This window comes from Opisthorchis viverrini (genome assembly GCF_000715545.1).
Source record: "Opisthorchis viverrini unplaced genomic scaffold opera_v5_362, whole genome shotgun sequence".
Taxonomy (NCBI): domain Eukaryota; kingdom Metazoa; phylum Platyhelminthes; class Trematoda; order Opisthorchiida; family Opisthorchiidae; genus Opisthorchis; species Opisthorchis viverrini.
This window is the reverse complement of record NW_008752013.1, coordinates 105,454-131,393: the sequence shown is the minus strand read 5'-3', so window position 1 is coordinate 131,393 and position 25,940 is coordinate 105,454. Positions and strand designations below refer to the sequence as shown.

At 43.2% G+C, this 25,940-nt stretch overlaps 1 protein-coding gene across 1 annotated transcript in view; it reads right to left on the bottom strand.

Annotated features, from left to right (window-relative positions):
* Window positions 1-11,217, bottom strand: part of T265_15116 (hypothetical protein) — a gene marked incomplete at both ends in the record, with an annotated part of 33,061 nt that extends 21,844 nt beyond the window's left edge. The window contains 4 exons of the mRNA XM_009176671.1: window positions 270-428; window positions 3,815-3,960; window positions 4,430-4,610; window positions 10,953-11,217. Coding sequence (XP_009174935.1) covers window positions 270-428; window positions 3,815-3,960; window positions 4,430-4,610; window positions 10,953-11,216 — 750 coding nt within the window. The remainder of the gene's footprint in view (window positions 1-269; window positions 429-3,814; window positions 3,961-4,429; window positions 4,611-10,952) is intronic.
* Window positions 11,218-25,940: the final 14,723 nt, after the last annotated feature.

Here is a 25,940-nt window from a genome sequence, read left to right as displayed (position 1 = left end):
GACTTTTTCTAGGAGTGATCCGTTAAAAGAAAGACCAATGGAGTCAACTACTCTTGAGTTTGCTGAAAACGCCTCGGCAACTGATGATCGCTTTCGTCTTTCTTGCGGCTCATCAGGTAGGCATAGTCCCCGATTTTCCGTAAAACTTATGTTCCACTTGGATAAGTGTACTTCAGAGTGTGCTAAACTACTGACCAGCATCTCTTGGTATCTAATATCAAGAGATAATCCATCGGGTTCACGATTCGTTAGGTAATTCAAAAACTCACCCTTTCCAACTGTTTCAATTGTTTTTCGTGGCGTTGTATGCTGGCGTCGAGTTGGTGCTGCAATTCATCTTGGTTGTTTCGTAGCTCATCCATTTGTCGCGTCCATCGATTTCGTTCATTCGAAAGCTTATTGATTTCGCACAAGCTAACCTCGAGTTCCTTGGGAGAAGAAGTGGGATTACTCAGATACAGGCAGTTCCTACCAGAAGACACAAGTCCGGTCCCCATAGGGGCCCGCTCAACTGCTAACTCACCAATCGACGAGTGATCATGAAAGCTTAGAAAGAAGAATGAGATATTATAATGATCAGTATTCAACCCAAAGCCGATTCTGGATGATTCCCTTGAAAGCAAAATCTAGCATTTTTCCCTCTCGAACTCCAGAAATGAGTTCGGATTGTCTTCATAGATAAAGTTTCCCAATGACCTTCAAGAAATGAGTCTGAAATCAATTCGAACGTGCCCGGATGGATATACCCCGGGTTGTGGGAGACCAGGGCCGAGTTTTTTCACAAAAGTAACCGTTCACGATCTTCGGGGCATGCGACTGCAGTTTTACTACCTTAGTTCTTATTCTACCCGCAACGAATTCGTCAGATCCCCAAACATGCATCATAGGATCGCAAACTATGCCATCCTTGACCCACAACGTTTATAAAAAATTAGGTTATCGGTGTCTAATCACTCTGAGAACTCATTTGTTTCAAATCAGCCAAAAATTAGGCGGGCACTGAACAGGAGCTGATGACCTTGGAAAAACCGGAAAGCTGGACATACCAATTCGGTTTTGATAGAGGACTCGCCTGAAATTCCGGCTAACTCTCTCGTTTACAATTTTATTCTTCAAGTGAATGCTCTGCTCTAGGCTTCTTCATGCTCCAGTGGGTATGATATTCTAGATATGGCAATTCATAGTAAAGGCGTAGCATGCTACTCATAAGTCTTCAGTAGCTTTGGCCAACCTTCTTTCCTGAAAAACCTGACCTGCTAGCTTGCTAGCTGAGATATGGAAAAGAATGTGAAATCAACTCTCATCAAAGCCTAGTTGACCTCTGGTAGCGAACAGCTCTGAACGATATTCTCGAATGATACAAAGTGTTGGGGTAAAATGTGCCCCGGGGAAAGCAGGAAATTGTTCTGGCGGAAAAGAAAACGTAAATTGGATATACTCCTTAAATCTGCTTCAAATATATTAGTTATTAGTGAATAAAACAGCCATTGTATATTGCAACACGTTTCGTCTTTTTGCCACACGAGATGCCCTCTCAGCCCTTCAAATATCATCAGTTTCCGAATTATCCGAACTTTTAAAAATGTCATATCAAGTTCATCTACAAAGTGCTCAGAAAGACAGGAGAACTTCGGCTGGAATGAAGTCGAGCTGCTTGAGGCTTTATGCCCATCAGCTTTAGAGAAATTCCATCATTCGTTTTCCTAGCATAAGTGAACAAACACGTTAGGAAAAATCACGTTCTTGCTGTACGAACCAGAGAGCTCCCAGTATTGTTTAATGTCCAAACCAGCAACGTATTGCTCCACGACGGTTCCCTGGAAGTGCAGTCTGTCCTGAAACACAAACTTACATCAGTATAGTTCACTTCAGACGTCAGAAGATCGCCCTTATTCAGACTAATCAGTAAAGCGAATCTTACGAAGTGGAAGATTAAGCAACGAAAAGTGATCGGAACTAAATTGAAACTCCTCCAACCCATCAATCAATTCAGGATTTTGGCAACCGCAACCGAAAGAGCCGTTAACTGACACTCAACACTGATCTAGTGTGAAGGGGACTTACTGATTACTGGTTCCCCATCTGTCTTATAACCCGGCCAATTTGGTAACCTGTTCATTTGGCCTGATGGAGTTTTTCTATCGAAAGCGAAACGTTGCCCAAATGAAAACTACCGATTGTTTACCAAGCTCTTCTGAAACAAATCTTACGAAATTTCACTATGAATTTTTGAATCCACGACCCCCTAGCTGCTAGTCTGAATAGTTAGCCCGCTGATTAGCAATGTGACTGACTCCTACTCAAACATGATACAGTGGCATTCGTCCTTCAATCACAGGTCACACATCACGTGGTCGCATGTTCTGACTGGCTCATCTAGTGATGACTGCTCAGTCGGAAGTTTCGGGATAGAAATAATTCCTCTTGTGTGTACGAGTCATTGGTAGGATGGGAAGGCTTGGTAATTTAATTGAAATTTCGTCCTGTAAGTGAAATCAACCAATGGTAAAAAGTCGAGGAGAGCTGCAGGGCTGTTTCACCCCTATTGTGGATCATTTCGAATACATGACCTCCCGGCTAATAGTTTGATCAGGAGCGGCTGTTCGATCCCTTCTATGTTTTATGAAACTTGGAGAATAGTTTTAGTCCTAATCTTGTGGTTCTTTCGGTGTTTGGCAAAATGCGGTAAGCTCATCGAAGTTCTTCTGTTTGAAAACAGTTTAGCGAGGGCAAAATTTGCAAAGCAATAGGGGGATTTTAACTGACTGCATTTACGCCACACCCACTGCACTATCCATGGACGTATGACTCTCTCCAGACTCAAAGTTTCATTGGGAATACGTCGATCTTTGTCAGTAAGTAGGAAGCCTACTGCCACTCTTATGCTTGCTTCAAACAAACGCTGTGATTCTACTTTTTTCCCCATCAACCATCGGCCAGTGTGGTTCATATACCACGGAAAGTGCACCTCATGGGTGGAGGTAGCTGCCCTTAGTTTGATCACTAACCTTTGTTTTAACGTCATCGTTTCTAGAATTTCGCCGCTGAAGGGAATATTGATTAGTGAATATACACTCATCTACAAAATAACTTGGTTCTTTCGACAGACTCACCTGAAACCCAGCTGGATCTCTCGTTTATGATGTTCTCAGGCAATTGAATGTGCTGCACCAGGCCGCCTCATGTTTCAGTCGCTACGATATTTGAAATATCGCGATAAATGTATATTTGTAGTACATTACAAGAATATTGATTGTTCATATTGTGGTAACGGCCATCACGAGCGGAGCGTCTCATCATCAGTCGAGATGACGTCATCAGTGCGTTGAGGTTGAAGGGGTCCAATTGAAAGAAAGTCCAACCTCCACGCATCTTCACTGGCAACGTACTGATGAGCTCACCCCGACTAGCGATGAGATATTTAGAAATTTCAGTATATCGCGCTACAGTTCGCATAGTTTGAGTAGACCAAGCGGCAGATAAGTTCGGCTAAAGATGGGGTCGTAATCAGTGGACGTAGAGTTGCTTCATTTAGGCTAGAAACTTTTCTACAGCCGTTTCAGTGTAAAAAAGTTCCATTAAGGGTTGCAACATAACTTGGTCGCCAAAAGCTTCAAATTTTATTGTTCCGATGACTAAGAAGCTTATGGTTTAAGTTGCAAGGAGACGACACCTGTCATCCGTGTGAATTGTTACAAGAGAGAAAAAACCAAACCCAATGTATTCTCTGCAGCTGACTGTTTTGGATTCACATATCAGGTCCTGACAAAAATCACTCCATACTTCAAACGCTCATAGAACAGTCAAAACTTACTTCTTCAAGTGCGTTTATACGTTGTCTGAGTCTTTGACGCTCAGCGACCGATTCCTGCTTGGCCGCCGCCAACGACTTTTCCTTTGCATATCTGACGCTCTCTTCCTCTTCATTCAGTCGCAAGATTTCGTATAATTCGTCACGTTCTGCAATCAGTTGTTCAACCTATGGATCAACGGTTAGAAACGATAGAATGAGTGTTTGTATAAAAATACGAATTGGGAACTTATTTCGACAGTTGACCGGCTAACTTTGTCACCCTAGTTATCACCTAACCGTATAAAAAAGGAGATGGTTGATTGTGGTACAGAGTAACCTGTTGAGACTTAAGAAGTATCTTGGTGGAAGTACACTCATCTTGACGTCTGTTCCCTATGTATCAAGCAATAGCTGCCTGACATCTCTTATCCACCTTCGTCTAATTCATGCTACATTTCTAACGAATAACCAAGAAGGGATACACTCATTTGCAAATCAATTTGGTTGGTTCAAGAGACTCGACTGAATCTCTCGTTTATGATATTCTACAACTGAATGTGCTGCACACAGGCCGCCTCATGATTCAGTTGGCACGATGTTCGAGATGCCGCAGTATAATTTCATGAAGGAAACTACTCGTAAGGTTGCTGATTTCAAACTCGATTTGCAAATGAGTGTATTTCTCGAAAAGAGTCCAATTTGGATCCAAGTAGAACATAAGGTTGACGGAAACTCGGGAAGGGCGAAACCGATCGTAGGCTATCGAAGAGTTTTCAGCAACCTCGTGAGTAGTTTCCTTGGTGAAAATCACCAAGGACTTTTGGAAATTTCACCAACTGTCATGGAGTGACACACAATTCCACTCCAACACCTGGTGACTTCACGTCCCACCTCTTTGTCTAAACTGAGTACCGGCAAACGTACCCGGATTCTGTTTGATGCTATGGCGTGTAACAATAACACGGTTCAAAAATACGAATTTTACTAGCTTTTATCCGTTTTACGGTTGTAAAGTAAAAAGGAAACGAACACGTGTTCTGTACCTGGTCCAGAATAAGGCAGAAGGAACAATTTAGATAGATAGATAGATAGATAGATAGATAGATAGATAGATAGATAGATAGATAGATAGATAGATAGATAGATAGATAGATAGATAGATAGATAGATAGATAGATAGATAGATAGATAGATAGATAGATAGATAGATAGATAGATAGATAGATAGATAGATAGATAGATAGATAGATAGATAGATAGATAGATAGATAGATAGATAGATAGATAGATAGATAGATAGATAGATAGATAGATAGATAGATAGATAGATAGATAGATAGATAGATAGATAGATAGATAGATAGATAGATAGATAGATAGATAGATAGATAGATAGATAGATAGATAGATAGATAGATAGATAGATAGATAGATAGATAGATAGATAGATAGATAGATAGATAGATAGATAGATAGATAGATAGATAGATAGATAGATAGATAGATAGATAGATAGATAGATAGATAGATAGATAGATAGATAGATAGATAGATAGATAGATAGATAGATAGATAGATAGATAGATAGATAGATAGATAGATAGATAGATAGATAGATAGATAGATAGATAGATAGATAGATAGATAGATAGATAGATAGATAGATAGATAGATAGATAGATAGATAGATAGATAGATAGATAGATAGATAGATAGATAGATAGATAGATAGATAGATAGATAGATAGATAGATAGATAGATAGATAGATAGATAGATAGATAGATAGATAGATAGATAGATAGATAGATAGATAGATAGATAGATAGATAGATAGATAGATAGATAGATAGATAGATAGATAGATAGATAGATAGATAGATAGATAGATAGATAGATAGATAGATAGATAGATAGATAGATAGATAGATAGATAGATAGATAGATAGATAGATAGATAGATAGATAGATAGATAGATAGATAGATAGATAGATAGATAGATAGATAGATAGATAGATAGATAGATAGATAGATAGATAGATAGATAGATAGATAGATAGATAGATAGATAGATAGATAGATAGATAGATAGATAGATAGATAGATAGATAGATAGATAGATAGATAGATAGATAGATAGATAGATAGATAGATAGATAGATAGATAGATAGATAGATAGATAGATAGATAGATAGATAGATAGATAGATAGATAGATAGATAGATAGATAGATAGATAGATAGATAGATAGATAGATAGATAGATAGATAGATAGATAGATAGATAGATAGATAGATGGATGGAGGGATTTGCTCTACTCTGAAGGGACCATGTTTAAGGCGCAACGAAGAATGAGAGTCAGTTCAACAGTTAGTCTTCGTTGAGGTGAGAAAGTATAAAGTGAACGAATAAATAAATAAGTGGAAAATAAAATTGTGACACTCTGTAGTTAAATGTCCGGATGTCTATATAGCAATTCTAAGTAAACGTCGAACGCAGAAATTCATAGTTCGTCCATTCATTGGGTCATATCACAATGAATCGTTTCAGCTGACTTAGCAACGCACAGATATGAGAAGGCGATAGCGGTAACCACAACAAGAAAACGCCAAACATCATACGGACCGACTGGTTTAATATGGGACAGTCAGCCGGCGCAGTGACAAAATGCTTTGTTTACGTTATTCAATCAACAGTGGTTTCATGCGGGGATGTCCTCTGTCACCCTTCCTCTTTGCTTTCATAATCGATAAGTTCCTTGAATCCAGTCCAATTTGGGTTCGAGTAGAACATAAGGTTGACGGAAACTAGGGGACTGCGCCTACCTGATGAGCCCGAAGTGGAAGGGAGAAACCGGTCGTGGGCTGTCGAAAAGTTTTCAGCAACCTTGTGAATAGTTTCCTCGTTTACCGGTTTACCACCTATAAAAATGCGGGCATCAAAACTGTCCCCGGGTATTGGCTCACGCACAATGAGTACATCGATGATATGGTTCTCCCTGAATCAGACCCTTTGTAAGTGCAAACTCTTCTTAATCGCCCGGATATTTCCGCTGCACATTTCGGTATGCCCTTCACACTTGTAAATTTTAAAGAATTACTGTAAGATTCGGTTGGATCATACTCAAATTTCATGCCCTTATGTGGAATGGTCGCCTAACTGAGCAACTGCATAGGTCCTGAATGAAGGGTGGAAGACGAAAATATTTCCTGCATTGGGAAGACCAGAGCAGCGTTTTCCAACATCTGAAATTTTTAGAGTGACGTGAGATCACCTTGGCCACTGGTTGCGAAAGATCTCTGCAGACTCTGAGTGTTTGGCCATCGTCATCCTAGAAAAATCGTGTGGGCCAAGCGGAAACATCAATGATGCCGACGTACGCCCGGTAGTTTTTCTGGAATGTTCGCTCTCCCCTTATAGGTAGATCAGTTGGTCACAGTCCGTGGGTACGCTAGTTAGGGGACCGCTTTCGTCGTAGAGCCCTATTCACCCCATCCCTGTTCGAATGGAGACAATCGAGACCCGGTCAGACCGTGACTTGACAACGAAGTATGAAAGTCCTTACCAGTTGCTTTATTTCAATAAAAAAAAGAAAGGTTACTCTCGGGTCTATCGATTTGAGTACCTGAAGTTGGAGGGTTAGTGAAATATAAGCTTTCGAAAAAGTTTGGTGACAATCGATAGACTTATTGCTGGGCAACGTTGCGGTTTTGACACAAAAGCTTCGTCAGGCCAAGTGACTAGGTCCCGAGGTTGGTCGAGATTTAAGGCGGAAAGAGAACCAATCAGCTAAGTCAAGCTAAATCTCTGTTGGGTGTCGGCCGAGGGGCTTTAGTGTGTCAGAGTGGTTGAACAAGTGTTGGGTCGGTGGGGAAACCTACACGTGTTTGGGTCCAGCCTAGGGTCTAGTTCTTCAGGTTCGGTTCATTTGATGGTTCTTCTCGAACTTCGTTTGAACCTTCTGTCAGTCTCTGTGGGTGGGCTAGTGCTAAGATAGTTGTGTATGGGGGATACTGTGACCTTTGGTCGGGTTGGGATTTCCACTCCCACCCCCCGGTTTTTTCGAATGATCCCAGGTGGATTGACAACCACACCGTCACGTGTTAACTCGGTTTATCTAAGACCGCTTTCCATACGCTCGACAGCTGCACACCCTCGATTCTATTCACGCCTTGGCTATCGGCCACTGTGGTGTGAATCTCAGTCCCCGTCTACCGATTGTCACCAAACTTTTTTCGAAAACGATGACTACCCAATCGGTTCCAATTATTTTTCACGTGATTGAAATATAAGCTTGTTTACAGATGGTAGGCTGTGTACTTTTCCCAGCTTAGTGAACTTACTACTTTGGATTTCCAGAGGACTGGGAAACAGATCTCTCTCGGCGAACACTCGGAAATGGCGAGGCATGATGTGGACAAAAAATATATGTAAAGACTGATGACTGGGGAACTGAGAACCACCGAGCGTTCCAACTTGGGTGAAAAGAAGGGCATAGGGCTGACAAGCAAGTGGAGAGCGGTTTTACGTCAACCGCGTTGGTATGTGGTGGTTTACAATTGTGAGTGGGCATGACTCTGCCGTACAAGTCATCTGGGTCCCGACAACACAGCTAACGCAGTGTGAGATCTAGTGAATCGATCCAGTTATCCCAATATTTACTGACAGAGCACACAGACGGAGAACAAATACGAAGAATGATCAAAAGAAACAGTCCAGCAATCACAAATATTAGTCATTCAGATCGGACAGGGAAAAACTTTTGATTAACATTAAGCACTGACTGAGTCTGGAAGAATAGATCTCACTGATTGGTTCACAGCCTGTCCTAAAACTGGGTCAGTGTGCTGACCAATTCACGTGGCCTGGCACAACCTTGTCTAGCAGTAAATTCACCGATTGTTTACTAAAGAATTGTAAAAGGATAACTCCTCTATTTGTTTTAAATAAGTCACATAAACAAAGTGACTTCAGACAACCTCACTAAAGACGTGTATGTATTTTAAATTAGTGAATGAACACCGGGGTTTCTGCAATAGCCGCAGTGAGCATGAACAGGCCCCACTCAGTGCAAACAGAGCTGACTCACTTTCGGGATCATCAGCGATACAGAACTACAGTTTGATCAATCCCACGGACTGTTGAAAATTCTATCTCCCCAAAACTAATCAGATCACACTGCTTCAACTAGTGCAATCCTATGCCTGAGCTCTCTATTCTTGAAACCTATACATTTTCACCAGAATCTTGACCTCGGCACCTTTAAAAAAACAATCCAATAACAGAAAACTAACATAGTTGACATAGTTAAACCGAAATGTCTCGACTTACTTCTTCCTGAGTTAGTTTGAAAGAGCTGGCTTTTGCGAACAAAGTTGGCACGGGAAGTCTCTTTGAAGTGGCTTTGGATTTCCAGAGGACTGGGAAACAGATCTCTCTCGGCGAACACTCGGAAATGGCGAGGCATGATGTGGACAAAAAATATATGTAAAGACTGATGACTGGGGAACTGAGAACCACCGAGCGTTCCAACTTGGGTGGAAAGAAGGGCATAGGGCTGACAAGCAAGTGGAGAGCGGTTTTACGTCAACCGCGTTGGTATGTGGTGGTTTACAATTGTGAGTGGGCATGACTCTGCCGTACAAGTCATCTGGGTCCCGACAACACAGCTAACGCAGTGTGAGATCTAGTGAATCGATCCAGTTATCCCAATATTTACTGACAGAGCACACAGACGGAGAACAAATACGAAGAATGATCAAAAGAAACAGTCCAGCAATCACAAATATTAGTCATTCAGATCGGACAGGAAAAAACTTTTGATTAACATTAAGCACTGACTGAGTCTGGAAGAACAGATCTCACTGATTGGTTCACAACCTGTCCTAAAACTGGGTCAGTTTGCTGACCAATGCACGTGGCCTGGCACAACCTTATCTAGCAGTAAATTCACCGATTGTTTACCAAAGAATTGTAAAAGGATAACTCCCCCATTTGTTTTAAATAATTCACATAAACAAANTGTGGTGTGAATCTCAGTCCCCGTCTACCGATTGTCACCGAACTTTTTTCGAAAACGACTACCCAATCGGCTCCAGTTATTTTTCACGTGATTGAAATATAAGCTTGTTTGCGGATGATAGGCTGTGTATTCTTCCCAGCTTAGTGAACTTGCCACTTTGGAGTTCCAGAGGACTGGGAATGAATCCCTGTCGGAGAAAAATCAGAAATAGTGAGGCATGATGTGGACAAAAAATGAGTTAAAAGACTGATGTCTGGGGAAGTGAGAACCGCCGAGCATTCCAACTTGGGTGAAAAGAAGGGCATAGAGTTGACAAGCAAGTGGAGAGCAGTTTTACGTCAACCGCGTTGGAATGTGGCGGTTTACAGTTGTGAGTGGGCATGACTCTGCCGTACAAGTCATCTGGGTCCCGACAACAGAGCCAACGCAGCGTGAGATCTAGTGAATCGATCCAGTCATCCCAACATTTACTGACGGAGCACACAGACGGAGAACAAGTACGAAGGATGATCAGAAGAAACAGTTCAGCAATCACAAATATTAGTCATTCAGTCAGGAAAAAAACTTTTGATTAACACTCAGCACTGACTGAGTCTGGAAGAATAGATCTCACTGATTGGTTCACAGCCTGTCCTAAAACTGGGTCAGTTTGCTGACCAATTCACGTGGCCTGGCACAACCTTGTCTAGCAGTAAATTCACCGATTGTTTACTAAAGAATTGTAAAAGGATAACTCCTCTATTTGTTTTAAATAATTCACATAAACAAAGTGACTTCAGACAACCTCACTAAAGACGTGTATGTATTTTAAATTAGTGAATGAACACCGGGGTTTCTGCAATAGCCGCAGTGAGCATGAACAGGCCCCACTCAGTGCAAACAGAGCTGACTCACTTTCGGGATCATCAGCGATACAGAACTACAGTTTGATCAATCCCACGGACTGTTGAAAATTCTATCTCCCCAAAACTAATCAGATCACACTGCTTCAACTAGTGCAATCCTATGCCTGAGCTCTCTATTCTTGAAACCTATACATTTTCACCAGAATCTTGACCTCGGCACCTTTAAAAAAACAATCCAATAACAGAAAACTAACATAGTTGACATAGTTAAACCGAAATGTCTCGACTTACCTCTTCCTGAGTTAGTTTGAAAGAGCTGGCTTTTGCGAACAAAGTTGGCACGGGAACTCTCTTGGAAGTAGCATGCGTGTCCACCGAGGTAATCTGGTTAGGGACGGATGTTCGTATACCATTAATTTGCCAAGAATTTTGAATCTTGTGCTGTTGTTGGTTTGTTGCGTGGTTGGTCTGTGAGCAACTCAAACTTTGCTTTCCTGGGAATTCGTTTTCATGCTCTGTATTCGACAGAATTGGGGCTTGTGTTCGATCTGTTCGGCTGAGAGTGAAAAAGTCGATATAAATGCGGAAAAGATTATTGGAAGCTACAGTTTTGCAAGTGAAAACAGGTAGAAAGGAAAACTCAGAGGGCCCGTCAAAGCTGACTTTCCTTTTCCATGAACGAGAATGACAAGACAGACGGCAGTAGTTACGCTGGTGCCATGGGTAACAGATGACCATGAAGGGACCTACTGCTGGTGACTTTCAAAGTAGCGTGAACTTCTCCGCGGGTAACCCACACCAAAGATTAGGAAGCTGAGTAGTTTGGATAGTAACGTTATCGACATTCTCTTGAAAATAAAAAGTTGCATGCAGGAGGCACTGAGTTGGCAACACAACCGTGAAACCAACACGTGACCGTTCAGTTCTGCAGAAAAATCGTATTCAAGCCCACATCTTTAGTCATTAGTGAGTGAAAACGGCCTCTACAGAGAACATTGTAGAGGTCACGAATTTTGGAGAAACCAAGGTCCGTCACCCTGAGGCTGCGCACTCGAATTCGGGGCTTCGTCTTTCTTGGGAGACTCATCAGATAGGTGAAGTCTCCGAGTTTCCGTCCACTTCGTGTTTTACTTGGACAACAAATTGTAAGTAGCTGGCGAACTACACTCCTTTACAAATTAAGAATAGTGAAAATGAGAGATTTACCTAGGAAGTGATCCCTCTCTTTCGTTTCCCATCGGGAAAAAAGTAAATGACTGGAGAGGCAGTTTTTGAGTGGCATAAGGACACTTTTTTGCGAAATAACTGTAGTCACGCACCTAAATCAAACTGATTACTAGGCAACCTGTGATTGTTCCAGAAACTTCCACAATCCCATACAAATACAATTCATCTCGTAAAAGATCACTTCGGGCAAATCTTGTCCGATCACTCTGCTAAAAGTGTGGAAACTCAAATTTCAGCCCAGTTCTCAAGGAGGCTGTGATGTCATGTTATTTGTACACAGATCTGTCTCATTTCGACGAATACACTCATTTGCAAATCAATTTGCTTTTCACGGGAGACTCAATTGAATCTCTCGTTTATGATGTCCTCCAGCTGAATGTGCTGCACACAGGCCGCCTCATGATTCAGTTGGCACGATATTCGAGATTCGACACCCCCCAGAAGAGCGAAACCGGTAGTGGACTGTCGAAGAGTTTTCAGCAACCTTGTGAGTAGTTTCCTTTATAGAGAGTGTCTGTCTGATCATTTTATAGTGATTCACTCAGTGTGTCACTGGAGATCATTGTCAAGGATGACGTGGAGAGACGGAAGCGAATATTACTGCTATTCTGTTAGTTAAGACTACTTCAGATCAAGTTATATATGACAAGCAATTCTAACTGAGCAATGTAACATAGATTTATTCTCCACGTTTTGGAGACATCTAAGTACAACTAATCGAATATTTCAATGAGAGGAGAGATAGTCGATAGCAGGGAAAAAACAGGGTGATCTCAGGAACACAAAAAGGTAACCTCAATTGCGGTATTTCGTGGAAAAGTCCCTCAGTGAGGCTTTACGTTTTTGGCCATCATGGACTCAAACAGGTAGGAAATAATTTAAAGGTACAACAGGTTGCCCAAATAATCGGATCAGTGACCTTAGAACAATACAGTCGTAGATAGAATCAGGAGCTTAGCCAAGCTTATTCCTCGAACAAGAGCCTTTGTCCCATCTCTTCAACTGTGGTATCCGTAGCTTATCAGTATGCAACTCTAGGAAAGCTTGAGAGCTCAGTTACTTCCGGACTGCCCTGGGGACAGTAAAAAATCCAGGCTCTAGTTTGAACCACAGACGGTAACTGTAACTGAGTGGTATCCGTAGCTTATCAGTATGCAACTCTAGGAAAGCTTGAGAGCTCAGTTACTTCCGGACTGCCCTGGGGACAGTAAAAAATCCAGGCTCTAGTTTGAACCACAGACGGTAACCTGTAACTGAGCCACGGAGTTTTTCCACGTCCTTGAAGGTCACTGCACGTGACCGAAGTTTCTTTAATTGCATTGAATCCTTTCTAGAAGGCCTCTGTGGTCAATGCAATCTTCAATATGCATATTTGTTCTGACTATGAAGGATGACCAATATGTCTGTTTCATTTGAAACTGGTCAACTTACGTGAGCCTGTCGACAGGAGTCTGGGAACTCTGGGTAGCAGATGATACCATCGGATTACTCGAGTTGGTTTGTTGTTCTCTCCTCCTGGACAGATGGCGAAAGCGCAGTGTTCCGGTTTGGTTCTAGGGTGGCCAGCAAAACATTGGTTGAAATACAAACTTCACTTGAGAACAAGCACTGCGTATTTTGATGACTTAGAGTACAATATTTTGGACGCACAAGAACTCGGTTGCCTTCTGTTAGTGAACAAAAAATCCGTTCGGATCCACACCCACTCAGAAAGTCCGCGGTTGGTGACATTTTTAATTCAGTACGAAAAATGAGTCTCCTAATATTTTACGGATCTACCGTAAGGAAACAATTTAGATTCGTAATGCACTACTCATAAGGGTGCTGACAACTCCTCGACAGCCCACGACCGGTTTTGCCCTTCTTGGAGCTAATCAGGTAGGCGAGGTCCTCCAGTTTCCATCAACTTTATGTTCTACTTGAAACCAAATTGCCTAAGGCAGAGTGGTGCAGCAAACTCAGTTGCTGGAAACATCACAAACGAGATATTCAGCTTGGTTCCAAGTTAGTCTCTCGCAAAAACCGAATTCGTTTGCAAATTAGTCGCAAAAACCAAATTCGTTTGCAAATTATTGTATTTTGCTAATTTAATTCTTTTTTTGAATAAACTGAGTCATCCAACTAGAATATAACCGGCATTCAGATGTGTGCTGAACCCTTTTTGAGTAGTATCCGTAGACTGTCCATGATTTCGTACCAGTTTCTCCTTAACTGATTACGAGTTTTTGTCAAGACCGGATAATTTCCTTTCTGTAGTGGAGACCCCGTCACACAAACAAACTTCTTCGATCGAATGCATGCACTTTAACACCGGAAATTGACAACAGAACCCTAAATGAGCAACGAAAGTCTGTAGTTTGATGAAAAAGCATGCAGTTTGCAAAACTGTAGGTGTTGCTTACGTGAACTCACAGAAAGACACTGTGGTGGGTTGCAAACGATGAATACGTTATGATGATAGGCTATCGTGAAACAAAAGTGGCGTTTTTGCTTGATGTTTCCAGAATGCTTCACATCTTTCGTAGTAAACTGCCCTTTGCTGTAGAGAGATCAGATCAGCCCAATGGAGTGCGATAACTTTACTTTACGGGTTTGAGCACATCACTAACCTGACGACATGCGATCACAGTAAGGAATTCAGTTGAGGCGGACCATCGTAAACGAGAATTAGAGCCGGATTTATTTGAGTTTCCTGTACAAATGGGTTTTTGTCGATTTTACCACTGGTTACCATAAAAGTCACGGCTGGGACCAAATGTTGGTACCTGTAGAAGCCAAGCAGCTGTGGAGTCTAATGCTAGGTCGCAGTGCACTTAGCCGTCGCTTTGACTTGCTTGAACGAAAATTCGTCAGTCCTGATGACCAGGTCATTCCCTTGTGACTGCCAGGACAAAACACCATACACACACCCACACACACTCGCCATTCGCTGGAAAATTCACATAAACTATCAGGGACTGAGATGCATACGGAGTTTGATCGAGTTTGTGTTTGGTGCAGAAATCTGATCCGCCACCTGGTTATAAACTTTGTGTGGCACACCGATTGATCTACGCTAAGGCAAGTTCAAATAGACTACAAATCGATCGATCCCCTTTGGATGCCACCTAATTAGATTTTTCAACTTGGTAGCAAAAAACACCATTGAAACGGTGATTCAGAGTGTGGCCACTAAGGTAGTCACGTGTGACAGTCACAGTTATCCATAGGAACGGATTGACCTCACTGTCATGTTGAATTGGAGGATCTTGGGAGCTCCACACCCCCGATTCTTGTTTCATCAACTGGAGTAACTAGCACCTGGGTTCCCGATAAATCGCTGAATAAGGCACGAATTTACTGAACCGAAGGTCGGTGTTTCGAACCCAGCTTCCACATATCGACGGTTCCTGTCTAGACTTGGGCAATCCATTAGAATCTCAACTCTTTGTGCTTCATTCAGCAAAAAGCGAAAAGCGTCAAATTTGAATGGTTTTGGGTTGTCATTCTCAGACGCTACCCATGTGCACTGCAACCGACAGATCCTATAACGGAACAGGGGCCGTAGGCTGCTGGAGACTTGCGTGGCTACTATGAGAATGCAACGTCGCCCAACTTGGATATTCTGTTTGTGCCAACTGATTGATGATTTGATGAACGTAGTGACCAACATAGGGAGCAATCATTCGCTTGTAGCCATCTCTATTGCTGCTCCCCAGCCCGTTTGTTCAAAATTCTCGTCATCGGTTTCCTCATTCACTTGAATAAAATTGACCGGAATCGGCATACTGAAGCTCTGTTCCAACAGGATAATTGTTGTGCTTGAAGACATTGATGTGGAACTCGGGAAAATGGAATTGTTGCTCTGAGACCGCCTTCACCCCGAAGGTTATATAGTTCATATATTGTACTGTGATGCTGAATGCCCGATTAGCGAGAGAACCGAAATAAACCGAACCAACTGAGCGTTAAGTGTACAAACAGGGGACAAAGCTCAACCCAAGTGAGCGCTCTGGGAGCAGAGCGAGGCAGTAACCACCCACGCAAGATCATCTACCGACGGCTGGTACAGGCTGATTGACAAAACTGCTGGTTACACGTGGAAGAATAGAGTTGGCTGACTGCTGAGCCTGTGAAATAGACGGGCTGTCCAGATGCTATTAGACGTGGGTTGTTATTCCAGTGTAACGGTGACACTACTGATGGGGAGGCATGTGAGTAGTATGTTCGGTTCTTGTAGATTCCCTTGGCTTCTCTTGAAAAGGGAGATCTGTTGCGGAATTTGTGGAGTCGCTTTGTAGCATTTGCTTGGATTTGAACAATGAATGACTGAAGTCAATGAATCTCCAGGAAAGTTCAAGAAGACGCGTCCAGGAGAAGATGGATGTCCAGTTTTTGTAAATAAGATGCAAATGAGAATTTTGCTTCCCTGTCCAGTAGTCTGTAACTGGTCAGTTGGCATTTTCTAATAAAGAATTCCACAGCGAAGGCCTTCTTCCTTTCACCAGTATCAATTCCACATGCGGTGAATCGATCTACGTATGCATTCAAACTCGCAGACCAGGTGCTGTTGGTAGGCGTGTGGCTAGATCACCGTATCAACTACAGATGAAGGATGAAACGTGTAACTGATGCAGATCGCATCCGGTAGGAGCCACCTACCGACCACCTGCTCTTGAACATACTGTTCAAAAACATACAGTTCAACATATTTACATTGTCACAAGGGATCACAGCATTAGGTAGGTGAACCTACGTCGGTAACCTCAGATATGATAGAATGTAGACACTCAGGAAGCACACTGTAACCAGTTCAACGGTATGTGTCATCGCCCTCATGCACGCGGTGTTGCGGCACCTACCTACTGTGATCCTTTACCGCTGACTAACTCTATAGTGTTGTGAATAGATCAAGCACACTGACCAAGGACTGGTTTTTCGCCTTTTCCATCGGTTTTCAACATGTCTGCATCACCGCCTGGGGGTACTTTTTCTTGTGTTCACGTGATATGGTTTCGGACCCATGCAGGAACCCGTTATTCATCCTATTCACCGATAACTCACAGTAGAGTGGATGCGCGTTGAGACAAAAACGGCAATCGCTCATGTTCTATGAAACAGTGGTCACGTGATATGATATCTAGCGCTGTAGACGGCGAAAAATTTACGGAAAATACCATCGACTCAAGCAGAAAGATAAGTCGGAAATCGGTACCTGTAGTCCGCTCCGAGCTGGTGCACTAGAAGGAGCCGGTTTCAAGGCTGACACTGTTTTCACTTTCTCTTCGTTCCTGAAATGTAAACGAAAAGTTGGGAAATGAGGTTTGTCGCGCTTTTCGGTGATTCATGACACAAGTGATCAAACCAGTGGTTCCCACGGAATTGCGGGTTTCACTACTTGTATCTGTCTGCTGGTGATGTACCGAAGAGCTAATAATGGCGGAACAAAGTAACGCAATGACTGGAACGCATATTGGTTGAGACACCTTTAGAACGGCGGTTACTACGAATGAATGTGGGCACATAAACGCTCACTAACTGACGCACTTATTTAGGATGGTGACTCGCACAAGTCAAAACGGAGATTCACTCGCATAGCGGTTGGTGTATTTATTAGTTTGACAGATTTCTTAATCTCTCGGTTGAGGACAACTTCCCTCAAAGATGTCTTCATGAGTGGATCCCTCTTACAGCCCCCTGGTTGTAAAATCATTCGACCAAGTGTAATCAGAAAATATTATAGCAATATGTCATCCTGTCAATGAAGTCAGTCTATGGTACAGAGCCGGTTAGTGCTACACAGTCCTCATTTGGAATCGTCAGCAGTGCGGATTTCACAAAACTGAGAGGGTTTTGAATCAGTAACCTTACGGACAGTGGTTCAACACAACAGTCTGGAAACGAGCGGCTGACCAGCAGTGTGATTGGCTGTCAGTTGGACAGGACACAATCACGTGGTCGCGTATTGACTGGCTTCTCCAGTGACGACCTGTCAGCTCAAACCGAATAGAAATAAGTACATGCCTCCAGGGAGCGAAAGTGTGTACCAAGGAGTATGCCGATGTTAACGGCGGATCGCAGCTGAAGCTCTCGTTTCTGATACTCTCCGACTAAATGCATTGCACACGGGCCACCTCACGTTTAAGTTCACCCGATACTCGGCTATCTGTTCATATTCTCCTGGCAAAGCACACTACTCATAAGGTCGCTGAAAACTTTTCGGTTTGGTTGAGTCTCCAGTCAACACCAACTTCAGTTGCAAATAAGTAGAGTTTGCCAGCTGCGTACATTTTGGTGTCCAAGTATGAGACAAGATTGACGGGAACTCAGGGAAGTACCAATCTGATGGGTCCCTAGAGGGGTGAAACCGATCTTGGGCTGTCGAGGAGTTTTCAGCAACCTTACGATAGCATGTTTCGATGATAAATTGTGCCATTAAGTACTGCAAACTGGTTGCTTCCAGTCCTAGAACCGGTTTTTCACCAGCGTTCAAGCTCAGATTGATTTAGAATCATTGGTGAACCGAATACGAAGAATAGATCCTCGACACATGAAAGTCTATAAACCTGGATGTTTTATTCATTGAAGGAGGGCAGTTTATTAGGAGGTATCTCGTCCATATTGAAAACCCTGGGTAGAATCATTGTTTGCTAATTTTTTCATTTAGTACCTGATTTCCATCGATTGACCGAGCAGATCGATATTGGTGTAGACCGACGTGTGCATTGTCAACCAGATGGGTTAATTGTAGTACGTTTTTGGTTCATTCATGTTTGCTTTTGTTGAGTATTGAGAAAACCATACATAGTTTCATTCTGAAGGTCGTTTAATTGTTGACGTTCTTGCAGAATGTTGGTAGCTCGGATGGGCGGCTTGGTTACTGGCTTTTCACCGAGTTTCACAGGTGGATTGCAAACGATGCATCACCAGTCGACGTGACCCCATCAGTGCTGAGTTGAGTGAGTAAATTCCTCCTCCTCTGCCCGCGCTTATATGGTTTCTAAACAATGTCTAATAACGCCAAAGTGACTGGTGCTCTCGAGTTGGTCCCCGCGTAATTTGGTTGGTCAGCATAGAATCTGGGTTGCGTTTCGGTCTGATTTTCTTGTACTTGATTGATTTGTCGGACGCCTTCAGCTCGACACCTCCGTTCCTCTGCTCAAATTTGGCCGTTTACTTTTTGCTTTGTGGTTTGATTTGGTTCCACTTGATTGGCTGATTGAATAACCCTCCACTTTTCTTTGCTCCGATTGATCCGTTGGCTGTAGTAGTTCAGAGTCCCGCAATTGTGTACTTCTTCTTTCGTGGCAGCCGATAGACTGGGTCGATGTCAATATGTTTACTGATCGAATATGTAAACGCATCCTAAGAAGCTAGGTCCTCCCTACTATAGAAGCTACCAGCCGAATGGTGCACTCTGATGCTTCCGCTTAGAAGTCAATCGAACTGGATCAGAAAGGTCACACTTCCGTCTGCTTGTGGACCTAACTGTAAAAGAACGCATACCCTCAGTTGACTACGAGTCTTGATGACTTAAAGTTACCCCGATTGTGTTTAGCAGCTGCTGGGTGACGCCTGCAAAAGGATGTTTCTTCTTGGAAGGGGTAAATCACACGATGTAATCCAGAAGCAGCAGGGTGTTCATTCCTCCTAATGATGTCGGAAAAAGCTCACGGAAAAATTAAAGATGTATGCTTTACAACTGTACAAAAAGTACACTACTCTGCTTTTATTGATAGGGCTTTTCATCTAAGCTTAGTTGTGTGAATTTCAAGAGATCGAATATTCTGGAAAACCTTTGAGAACTTGTTTGCAAGAAATCTGGACGGAAATCCACCACCAGATTGCTACTCACGGCATCTTAATTTTGCTATTGATCCAATTTCCACACGAATTTTCATCTTATAGTCAGGTATAGTTTAGCATGCGGGTAGCTCCAGTTTAAGTGTATAGTTAAGTAAACAGCTGAAGATAACAGCCTTACAGGTCGCCTGCCAGCTGACGAGCGATCCATCTGACATCTGCTTCTACCCAAAGTTCACCTCCAAGTGTCTGTTTTTTATTTAAAAGCAACCTTCTGCAAAGACAAGCAGGTCTTGATGTTGAATAAAACGGAGAGATTGATTCCTCAGCACTCAGAAGGTGTCGGCAAACCGTGACAGTCCACCACCAGTTTCTTCCCTTTAGGGTGATCGCCTGTTAGACCTAATCGCCAGAATCTTCGTTACTCTGATTTTCTACTTGAGGGTCTAATTGAAATATTCGCACCCCTCTTCAAAGTAACTTGGTACCAACAGCGGGCTTGACCAAACTTCAGCAGTCTCTTGTTTATATAGCTGTTTTGTACCGCACAAAGATTACCCCATGGTCCGGGTGGAAGAGTGTTGAACTACGGATATAAACCTACCGGGGTTTTTTCCCTTCTAAACCAATCTCTAACAAATTTACTCCACGCTTGAACACTCAAGTGGACTTTCATCTACGACAGCATGACAGATGCTCATCTTTGGACCACAGGTATGTAGCGATCACGACACCGATCAAACAGAAATTTGCCAGCCACTCAACTAGGACTGGTTCGTTCTTCTTCTTGAGAGTGTGGCCAAAAGGTGTAAACGGTCGAAGAATACTGTAAGTGTACCTGAGTAGCGATCACAAGAACACAAATCAAATGCAACCAGGGTGCTTACCAGAGTTGGGTGTCCAATGAACTGGTCACCGAACCAGATTGAGTTATTGTATTTCTACAACTGGCATTTGTTTGTTTGCACTCCGGTTGTTTGTTTGATATGTGTGGACGCAAACGATTACATCTAGCTGGTAAACAAAAAACAAGACCAAGAATGAGGCCAGCCGGTACTCTTCTCAATAACTAGGACATAAGGAGACACAATATGGTAAACACCTTTGGAACATTTGTTCATAGCCACATCACTATCGTTTGAACGGCCGTGTTCCTGTTCTGGCGTAATTATTCCGGTGAGTTCACACTAAGGGAAAGAACTGGACTCGAATTTCGCTCTTATTAGAGTTCATCAGCAGTGCATATCCAATGGTCATGCCGGGATTTGAACCCCGGACATCTGACATGCGAGGCGAGCGTGTAACCACTACTCCACCAACGCACATCTGAACTTTCACGTCTGAACAGGCGAACGTGTTCACACTTGAGCGATGTGATTGGTTTGCCCGATTCATCGAACGACGACCCAACAACTGTCCTGGTTGTGACGATAGACTGGAATATGCAGAAATTTTGCACACACGACTCTCTCCAGCTGACGTGGTTTGGGGAAAGAAACCGGACTCGAGCCTCGTACTCATGAAATATAATCAATTACGTATGTAATTACCTTGACCGGGGGTCGAAATTCGGGCGTCCTGGGCAGGTCTGCCAACACTGACTGACCGGGCATACTGGATTCAACCAAATTATTCCACCTAAACAAGCAGACATATTGTCGTATGAGTGGTGTGTGTGCGGTGTGTGTGGAACGTGTTCACACTTGAGCGGTGTGATTGGTTTGCCCGATTCATCGAACGACGACCCAACAACTGTCCTGGTTGTGACGATAGACTGGAATATGCAGAAATTTTGCACACACGACTCTCTCCAGCTGACGTGGTTTGGGGAAAGAAACCGGACTCGAGCCTCGTACTCATGAAATATAATCAATTACGTATGTAATTACCTTGACCGGGGGTCGAAATTCGGGCGTCCTGGGCAGGTCTGCCAACACTGACTGACCGGGCATACTGGATTCAACCAAATTATTCCACCTAAACAAGCAGACATATTGTCGTATGAGTGGTGTGTGCGTGTGTGTGTGTGTGGGGGGGGGCTGTTTAACTCCCGCACCATGTTAGCCAACTGATATGGCAGGCTTGTTTTGTACATCTATCCGGCCAAGACATGGTTGTTTACGCAAGCCTGAGGATAGCTCAGGCGATTTCAGTTTGCGCTGGTGGAATACGCCAGACATGACGACGAATGTCACAAGAAAACGCAATGAAAGAATGTCAGATGGACAAAAAAGGAAATAACTTGACATAGAAGTCGAAGCGTAGCAGTATTGATCCACTCTGTTTAACAGTTGAATAAATTGCGAATTGAGGGTGTCATTTCTAGTGACCTTGAACCACTCTGTCTTGCATTGTGATTGGTCAATTGAGTTGCCGCTGGTTTGGATCTTGTTTATCTAGGCAACGAACCTCCTGCTCATCCAACTGAAGTTTCTTCCTCGTTTCGAAAGACAACTTCTGTCGTATGAGAAAGGTGGTTGTAGTTTGAATGAACGAAAGAGCGTATGAAAGGACTAGAGGCCAGTAGATGGACGACGTGCTACAGATTCTATAGCAAGATATGAGGCGGTTGTATTTGGGTAATTTTATTCACTCCCTCACTCAGCGGGAGGTCGGTCGAGTGACTGATTGTTCCGCTGTAGCACCCTTTCGTTAACTAGCCGTCCTGCGAGGGCTGGGATACTACCAGATTGCCCAAGCCTAGACAGTCGTGATGCTGAGGTTGGGTTAAAAACCGCGGACCTTTTGGTGGCCACTGACCTATCTCGAATGACTAGTAGGTTCACGCACTTGTCTGCACAGGTGACGCAGTATCGATTTGTCAATCGTACTCCATATTAACTACCTGAAGCTGACCATTAGTACAGTAGATGGGACGTGGAAGAGAATTCTTCCACTGATTATGCCAACACTGAAGGTCCATTTTTTCCCACCTAGTCTTATCTCTCACGCTTGCCGTCTCTACCAAGTGACTTAGTGCTCATTTGGACTGCTAATATCAGCATGTATTTTGAAGCACTTGCAAAATAAACGTGCGAAGATCGTGGTTCTTGCTGTTAGGACGTCTGAATTTTGCCGTTGATACATCAATGTAGCGTGGAAAGCATTTATGAAAAACAGACTGCGCTTCCCCTCCAACAGTACGGCTGGTTTTTTCCGTTTTTCTGCCTTGTGTGGGTGCGTTTGGAGGTCCTTTTACCGTGTCCAAGTTAGTCTTAACTGTAGCTCTGCCACAATGGAAGGCAATTGAGGGATCAATGTAAATTTGTGAGGTATCTTCTGTTAGCTGGATATCTGTGACAAATCCTTGAGGAAACGACCTAACAACACCGTCGGGTACTGTCGTTGATCAGGTATTTCCGCACAGCGTTTCTATCCTTTCTTCTCTTTACCGCCTCTCGACGTTCCCAAAATTGATTTGCCAGAGAGGCCTGTTGGATGAGCAGTGGAACTTGGGGCACCGGAACCAAACGGTTCACATTGAACTTGCGTTGTCTCGATGTTGTCTCGCCAATAATCGGTTTAGCACCTCCGATTGGAGGTCACATACATGAATGCATCAAACAGTTTACAACCTAAGTGTGCTTCTTTGTGCCTCTGCTGTGTCGTAAGCAGATATGTCCACATGTTATCGCCTTGTAAAAATGGATTTTGCCCATACGAAAGACTTTTTGAACACCCTATTGTGTCCGTGTCGTGATTGACAAAGCTCTACCAGATCGGCATCATATCGGTAGCTTACGGTAGAAAAATCTCTGTTCTCAGATAGAGATCAAAATGTCTACACTTGTCATATTCATTGAAAATGAAGCACGTGATAAGCTTTTCTAAAAATAGGTTAGAATGAGCAAGATTTACTCAGAACCCTTACATAATCTGGTCAGGAATTACAAGATCCATGAGGATAGCAACTAGGAACGTGCAAAGATCCCACTGTCCCCAGTTCAACCATGCCGCTTCCATCTAATTTTTAGCATCGGGAACCTACAGACAGAAAAGGTTTGGATATTAATTCGGTGCTTTCTGTCGACACTCTGACAGAAACCAAAAATCAAACAGTAAATTTCGTTCGGTTGGCATATGGGATACATGAATAGATCCGGTAAATCCCGAGTGAGCTAAGTGTAACTGCTGTTTTAGTCATATATTATGGGGTTATGTGGATTCTCCAATCGATCGATGGGCCACTTTTGGTTGACGAGGAAATGGCCAGTTCAAGAACGCATTTTTCGCCTCTGGTTAGTCTGGCTAGTATTAGGCAATCTCGTTGTGGGTGGGACAATCTCCGTTTCACACCCGATCTCTCTCAGTTTTCTTTGTGGTATCCAACTCACCGAACTAAACAGAATCAACTGTTTAAACCATCGTTGCTGACAGCAACACCAGAGGAGAATACTGGCACTTCAAAATGTCAGTTTATTTGAATAAAGCCTTATACTCCGAAAAATAAAGAGACGAGGAAAGGAGGGGAACTAGAGGCAGACTACAACAAACCACTAAGGCGCCTACACCTCCAACACGCGGTCGGAGAAGTTGGACAGAAACTGTATCATGAACGCCAACGACATCGGTTAGCCACCAGTGTCTTCAGTCGGACACAGGGAGGATTCGCTCTGGAGGGCGAACAGTACTAACTACACCCGAATTTTTCCTAAACATCTATCTTTCCCTTGCGTCGTGTCGAATTCTGTGTACCACTAGGTTTCGGACACTGCGAATTAGACATGGAAAACAACACTCGCGCAGGCAGTCACCCGAATTTTTCCTAAACATCTATCTTTCCCTTGCGTCGTGTCGTATTCTGTGTACCACTAGGTTTCCGACACTGCGAATTAGACATGGAAAACAGCACTCGTCTCCGCAGGCAGTGACTTTGCACGCAAATCACATGGCCCAGCCACTTTAGCTTGCAGTGTTGTGTGCTTTTATCTGACTTCTGATCACCGCATATCGAAGTCATTGGTTCCAGCAGACTTCAGCAATAGTTCTAAGAAGTCTGTGACCAGATACCTGGAGCTATTCTAGGTCCTCCCTCCGAAGGACCTAAGTATCGACTGATTATTTCCTCGCCCTCGAGAACCTTGGTCTCACATTGTGTTCTAGTGATGAGATGTACTGCTAGATCGGTTGTTCACATAATTCTAAGAACTAATCTTCACGGTCGACGGAAAATTACGGCCCAGCCCTGTACGCATTGGATCATTCTAACGCAAACACCAGACTAAGAAAACGGAGGAGTAGGGGTGAACAACAATCTAACAATAATTTGGCGAAATACACTCAGTTGCTCATCAAATTGATCCCAGTTGAATTTCTTTTTTGTTAGCTAAAAACGCCTCACAAGGAACGAATCATTTTTGAGTTGGTATGATGTTTGAGATATCGTGGCATATTTTATTAAAGAGAGCTTCTCATAAGTTTGCTGAAGACCCTTCGAGAGCCCACGACCGGTCTCGGTCTTCTTAGGGTGATCAGGTAGGCGCAGTCTCCGAGTTTCCTTTAGGCTCATGTTCTGCTTGAACCCGAATTGTACAAACTCTGGGAAACTACGCCTATTTGCACATCAATTTGGTTTTGAGGAGAGACTCAACTGAATCCCAGGTGAAACTCCGTTTGAGTCTCCACTTCAAAACAAATTGATGCGCTACTGAGATAATTTGTGGAAATTTGTTTACTTTGGGTTTAAATGGAACGTAAAATTGACGGAAACTTGGAGACTTTGCCTACTCGATGAGCCCCAAGAAGACCGAGGTCGGTCGTGGTCTATCGAAGAACATTCAGCTAAATTATGCGTAGATTCCTGCAAGCCCAATAGTTTATTCAGCTGGAGTTTCTCTACGAATTCGTAACGGCAATACAAACCGGACAACCAGTCGTCCTTGAGCAGCACTGAACTGAACTATGAGCGTTAGATTATCAGAAAAAAGACCCAGCAACAGATGCCTGCACTGAAGAAAGAAAATGCTCCGCAATACAATCTCCAAAGAAAGTACGTATTCTTTACTTTGAACTGTACTGCTCTTCACACTTTGTTCCAGTGAATACGTCCACAAATGGTTAAGAAGTGAACTTACTAACCGAGAGATTTGCGGTTCGGACACGAGCCAGGTGAAATGGCCCAAGTGGTTAGAGCGCGAATTTACTGATTGGAAGGTCCGTGGTTCGAATCCGACCTCTGCCTCTCGATTTCCCCTGTATAGGCTTGGGCAACCTGGCAGTATCGCAGCCCTCTTGCTTCTTTCAGGTAACATGGCAGTCAGTGAAAGGGTG